Genomic DNA, 6000 nt, shown 5'->3' on the forward strand with positions numbered 1-6000 from the left:
CTYTGTGTGTGTGGTAACATCTTTTGAATCCTTTTAAAGACAAAAACCAAAATAAAAGTTTAACTTATTTTCCTGAAAAAYTGCAAAGAATTTAGCTAATTTTGGGTGGAGAAAGGAGCATCTTTAAATAAAATTATTCRGGTCTAATTACACTTCTGCCTTGAAGGACAACTATGAGAGAAACAGCAAGCTTAAAATTTCAGCTAAAAACAATCAATGTTACCAGAACTGAATGGTGTTTTTTAGGGGGGAATGCTAAGCCTGTGTTTGGGGAGCTGCATGTCAGAATCAAAAAGAGCTGTGGTGTGGCAGGGCTCACCAGAAATCATGACAACTGCACCCCATGCTCACTCATCTTGTGTAATCTCAATAAGCCAGGTAACTGTAGCAGATACTTAACTGGTATTATTTTTCCACTTCCTTTCCTGATGGAAGGGCCCTAAGTGTCAATTAKCAACATATCCTTCTATTTTCTCCCAGGCTAAGACAAGAAAGGACAAAATCATCATTTGACTGAGCCTAACAAACAGACTTCCAGCTGAGAGGCAAAAGCTCTTTTGGTTTTCTTTAGTCAGGCACATCCATAGCTATGGGAAGCTGACCAGTGCTGACAGGTTCTGTGCATCTCCCACCCCCTCTGTAAAACTAACAGGACATGAGATCCTACCTGATGAGACCTAAACCAGCATTTTAGAACCCCAGCCTATCATCTTTCCTTTATTTCAGTTGATTTTACAGGCCAGACATAGCTAAACTGTTCTATGAACCACAGACATTACAAGGAATTGTTTCCCAGGGCACTGTGTCTTGGTTGAATTATCCCAGTTCAAAACAACAAACACRACACTGCTGTCTAATCACATTCATTTTTGTCCCATTGTCTAATAAAACTGAGCTGCTGTCTTTCCCTCATTTGGGAGAGGGGAAGACAAGGCAGAGGAATAAAAGCATCATTTTTTTCTCTCTRCAGCTTCCTGAGAAAGGAGAAAAATGCACACGTTTTGTGATGCTTGCCACCTCCCAGCCAGTCACAAAGGTCTTTGTAAAAAAAAACCAAACAAACCCAGCTTAAGACAGAGTTTGTTCTCACTTTCCTTTGTGAGGCTTTAATATCTTTAAAACCTAAAAATCTGGCTGGCCAATTCAAAATACTGTCTTGCTTACAACCTTGAGAACAGAACCTCAATGGGTGCTCAGATTTCCTCACCTCTTTGATCAGAGAGCCAACGTAGAGCGACGTGAGCGGAGTTTGTTCAGCTGGCTTAATGACCAGAGTGTTTCCACAGCACAGTGCTGGTGCCATCTTCCAAACCAGCATCAGCAGGGGGAAGTTCCACTGCAAGAACACAAGTCACTGGTCAGATCAGCCTGGCACAATCACCTACTCATTTCCATGCAGCCTTTTCCCAGCTCAGSGAGGAAAGGAACTGGGAGGAAAGCCACAAAGAGAAGAGTCTGTTTATAATACTSTATTTGCTTGGACTAAGGAGTAGAACTTCCTTGATTTCCCCCTGAGATCCCTAATATTGCTGGCAGTCCTCATGTTAATCCTGTAAGTTGGACAACCTTCTGCATGATGYGACCTCATTCTTTAGAGGAGTTTGATCACATTTTGTGTAGGATTTTGGCTGTTCACAGAAACTGTGTCGGAGGCAGYTTCCTGATGCATCACTTCTGTACAGCATCTGTATGCAGGGAATTACAGGTTGAAGCCATTCATTGAAAAAAAATCTGATTTTTCTCTGTTAGGCATTGGCTGAGTAGTTCAGAGTTATATAATATCATTCARTTCCAGGTTTATAACTAGGAAACTGCAGTGGGTTTTCAGTCATGAAAATCTAGGGGAGGTCTTATACTCCCTTCAAAYTGTAAACTGTTCCTTTCCAATTAGTTTTCTAATTTGGAATTAGGAACCAGTCCACATCAGTTTTCTCTGTGCTAATCTCTTTCATGGTCATGTGTATTTGTGGATCTTGGAACCTAAGCAAGAAGTGGAAAATCTAGCTCACACTGAATCTCAGAAAGGTCATTTGGMAGCAGAAAGGATTTCTTCATTAAAAATAATTAATGCTGCTTCAGGGATGATGGAAGCAGGCCARCAGCAAGGGGACTTCTTGTCAAGACTGAAGCCAAAGGCCTTTAGCTATCAACAAAGAAGCCAAGTATGTCAGGAATCCACAAATTCACACTTACAAATAAATTAGCAGTGTAGCTTTTGAGCCATGAGTTCTATTCTATCCCTGAGACAAAGCAGAATGTAGTCTCAAGTGCTGTTCTTCAACTTGCTTCACCCATTTTCCCAGACCTGTTCCATTTCAGTGATCTTCTCCAATGGCCACATCCCATAATTTGCCCATTTGTCTTTTCTCTTAAGTTTTCTTGGAGGCCTGACTTTGCAGCTTGAGCCATTTACACTCCACCACTTTTCTACACTTTCAGAGCATGAAATAACTCCATTAGGAGCTTTCTGCTGCTGGTGAAAGTAACAGTAAAGAACTCTAGGATTGCCTCATGATATCACCTTGGGATAAAAATCAGCCATATGCTTCACTTCCTGTTGCTAAGAAATTGCTTTAAATATAGTCAAGCCATAGGAAGAAGGGAGGACTGTTGATTGTTCTAGGGAAACACCCCTGGAACAGTGACAGAATCTTTTTCAATCAAGTAGTAATATACAAATCCATAGGCTGCTGGAGTTATGAGACCAAACTGGGAAAAARATTGGAGAAGATTTGTTCTGAATAAACTGAAGACAGATGTGGTTTTGTTGACCTAAATCATCCTTTCTACAAATACAATATTGAACTTGAGTCAGATTTCTGTACTTTCTGTTGAATTTATTGCTGGTCTAGGGTCAACCTGAGATTTTAGAAGTCCCACAATGTCCACTCACAGTGGCTTTCCAAAGCATCCCACATGTAGGCCTTTAAAGGAATAATTTCCAGAGCACTGCTGAGTGCCAAAGGTGGCTGAGCATGACAGGTGCTTTAAACTGGTGATCAGTGTGAGGAACCTGAGATTTTGATCTTAAGTAATAAATTCTGCTCACTAGCAGTCACATTGCTTACTCAGTCAGAAAAGCTGTGAAGTCACCTAGACCAATGTTGGATAACCTCCTGTTTTGCCTCATCCTGACACTGCCAAATAGACCATGTCTTCTTATCATCAGGGRTATAATTTCAGTTCTGCTGAAGGAAAAAGCAAAATTTCCCCAGACATCTCTGGAATCTGGTCCAGAACTGGTATTACCAGGGTCCAGCAAATCCAATGTCCTGCATGCACCTCTTTCAGTCTTTCCTTTAACCTTATCTCAAAAGGCAAAATCCTCCATGGACTCTAACTGATCCAAGTACCATATAATCCTAGAACATCCTGAGTTTGAAGGGATCCACTGGATTGATCATCAAATTTMAATTTCTGGMTCTGCACAGGACATCCCCAARACTCCCACCACAGGTCTGAGAGCATTGTCCAAACACTTCTTGAGCTCTGGCAGGCTCRGTGCCRTATCCAAATGGAGGATCTTGACACAGCACCATTTGCCTCACAAATTGTAGGCTATCACATTCAAAGCATTTTACAACCAGACAGGAACAAACTCTGTCTCCCATGAGCTGTAAAGTCTYCCTGGCTGTCTGTTGAAACAGAGCAAGTTACACATGCTAACACTGGAGGCATTCCAAGAACTAGCCACACTGTCCCCTCAGCARAGAATAAGACCTCAAGGAAAAGAAAACTCTATTCAGTGAGATTTAATCCCAGAAAGCTCAGAGAACAGCCAGACGTAATTAATTGATAATGGRTATGATTTAAAACTCAAAACTCTGCATCAGCACGAGGCAACAAAAAGCCAGCATTCCTAATGACGAGATGGCTGTCCCAGCAGTGTGAGAGTCAGAGCTCTGACTGCTCTCTGGTGACTGSTGTCAGCCTTAGAGAGCAACAGAGCATCTGATTAGGAGACCCACCCTTCCACTGCAGAGCATTTCTGCTGCCAAGAGCAATTGGCATGGGGGTAAAACATGAAACTACATCAGGCCACTGAGATGGGAGTTCCCTGCAGAACAGCTGKGCTTAACCAGGGAGCAAATGGCTGCAGGCTAGGATGGAGTGCACATGGCATTTCCAGTTCTATGGGACATGCACCAGCACTGGCACTTACTGGGGTTATGGCTCCACAGACACCCATCGGCTCGTGCCGGGTAAAACACACAAAATTYTCATCTGCAAGACAAGAGAGTAAAAAGTGAACACAGTCAAAATCCTCACTTTTATGTAAAGCGTATCAGACAGCTGCACACTAACAGKTTGGGGACAGCACTAAACCCATGTTAGACAAAGAACCCTATGTTTGTCATAACTCCTGTCTTTGGGACACCACAGATGGATGAAGATCTCTTTGAGTACAGCTCAAAAGTGCCAAACACCACTCATGGTCACAGTGGAACCTTTTAAAACCAGGGATTCAGCTCCTTCTGAAAACTCCCTGTGCTGAGGCTGAGGGGGGGATAACTCCTCAGCACACTGAAGAACAAGCACAAATCCCATTCAGATTGTGTCTTACTGAAAGAAAGCAAACAAGCACTTGMCTCCCTGAGGGAAAGAGTTTTTAAACTCATTTTGTACAGGAATYCTGTTCAGTGTAACAGGAATTGCACTCCTGGCAAGAAATCACAAAAAAGATGAAACTCTGGGACTAAAGTAATACCATTCTTCTTAAAATACTGCTGTTACTGTTTCAAAGAGAAAGCAGGAAGGACATTTGCCTTTCAAATTCATTCTTGCTGAACACCTAGTTTCATTGAGAAGATCTGACACAGACAAGAACATTTCTAATGATGCTTTTGGGAAGTGATCTCAAATCAGGACAAACAAGCAGTGTCCAGGCAAGCAAAGCTTTACACCACTCTGAATGAGGGTGACAAATCTCAGTTTATATGACTGACATGGCTTCCTTTGCTGTCTGCACAGGCTGAACTAGTTCAGCCCTCCAGAGCCCTTCCTCTGGTGACTAATTTCTGTCTGCAGTGCCTGTCCTTTGCACAGCCTCAGTGATCACCCACATGCAGGGACAAAAGAAGCTKAATTTGAAAATACTCTGTATTGCCCAACATGCCACAAGGACATCCATTCTCATAACTTGTTCTCTCCAAAACCCTATTTGAACTTACACACCTGGTCCAAACTGTTCTCTCTGTGTGACTGCTTTGACCAAAGGTTTCTCTATTAGAGAAGCAACAGAAGAGCCCACCCATTATGTTTCAGAGATCTTTCCAGGCATTGACAAAATTCTCCCTTTAGTTTCAATACTAAAACACACCAGCTTAAATGTATCCCGAGATAGAAAGGAAGTGCAGGCTATTTTTGTAGGTTTTCAAAAGTCAGCCTTTCCATGGATGTCCTTCCCCCTCAAACCTGATGCCACCCCAGATCTGAAAATGGGTCTGAAGGAACTCACCGACTGGAATAGTTCTGCCCTGAATTTTATCAGCCCATCCAGCRTAATACCGGAGCGTTTTTATGCAGCCTTCCAGGTCAATGAAATAAGCTTGCAGAAAAGGTTTTCCCGTGTCCATTGTTTCCAGAGTCTGAAAAAACAAATTGCAGGCACTTGTCAGACAAGTCAGTATTTTGGGRGTTTTTATTCTTTAAGAAAAATCTTTCAGAGAAACCCCGCTCAGCTTTATTTTGACTTGTTCTAAAAACAYAGAATGTTCTTCCCTCCTCTTATATTTAGAGAATGAGCTTGTTAATACAAATAAGGCAGAAGCAGAAATAGGCACAAAAACTCTGATGCATGCAGAAGTTGCTGTGTTCAGGGGCTGTGATAAAAGAGCACCTTCCAGAAGCCTCCAGAAGGTGAGTGTGGGTGGGATAAGGGCTGGGGTCTGGGGCAATGGTCAGAAACAATGTGAGTGTCATGACTTCACCCTACGTGACCTTCCAACACAGATGTTCTGGAGTCCAGATGGTGTCACTGAAATCAGTCAGAGCTACTTT

At 42.4% G+C, this 6000-nt stretch overlaps 1 protein-coding gene across 1 annotated transcript in view; it reads right to left on the minus strand.

Annotated features, from left to right (window-relative positions):
* The window catches only part of ALDH1A3 (aldehyde dehydrogenase 1 family member A3), a 33042-nt gene that overhangs the window by 17139 nt on the left and 9903 nt on the right, over positions 1-6000 (minus strand). The window contains exons 4-6 of the mRNA XM_057375283.1: positions 5459-5588; positions 4163-4224; positions 1208-1336 (exon numbers count right to left, since the gene is read on the minus strand). Coding sequence (XP_057231266.1) covers positions 1208-1336; positions 4163-4224; positions 5459-5588 — 321 coding nt within the window. The remainder of the gene's footprint in view (positions 1-1207; positions 1337-4162; positions 4225-5458; positions 5589-6000) is intronic.

The sequence above is a fragment of the Malurus melanocephalus genome, unplaced genomic scaffold, assembly GCF_030028575.1.
Source record: "Malurus melanocephalus ecotype Western Australia unplaced genomic scaffold, MMel_1.1 scaffold_244, whole genome shotgun sequence".
Lineage (NCBI taxonomy): Eukaryota > Metazoa > Chordata > Aves > Passeriformes > Maluridae > Malurus > Malurus melanocephalus.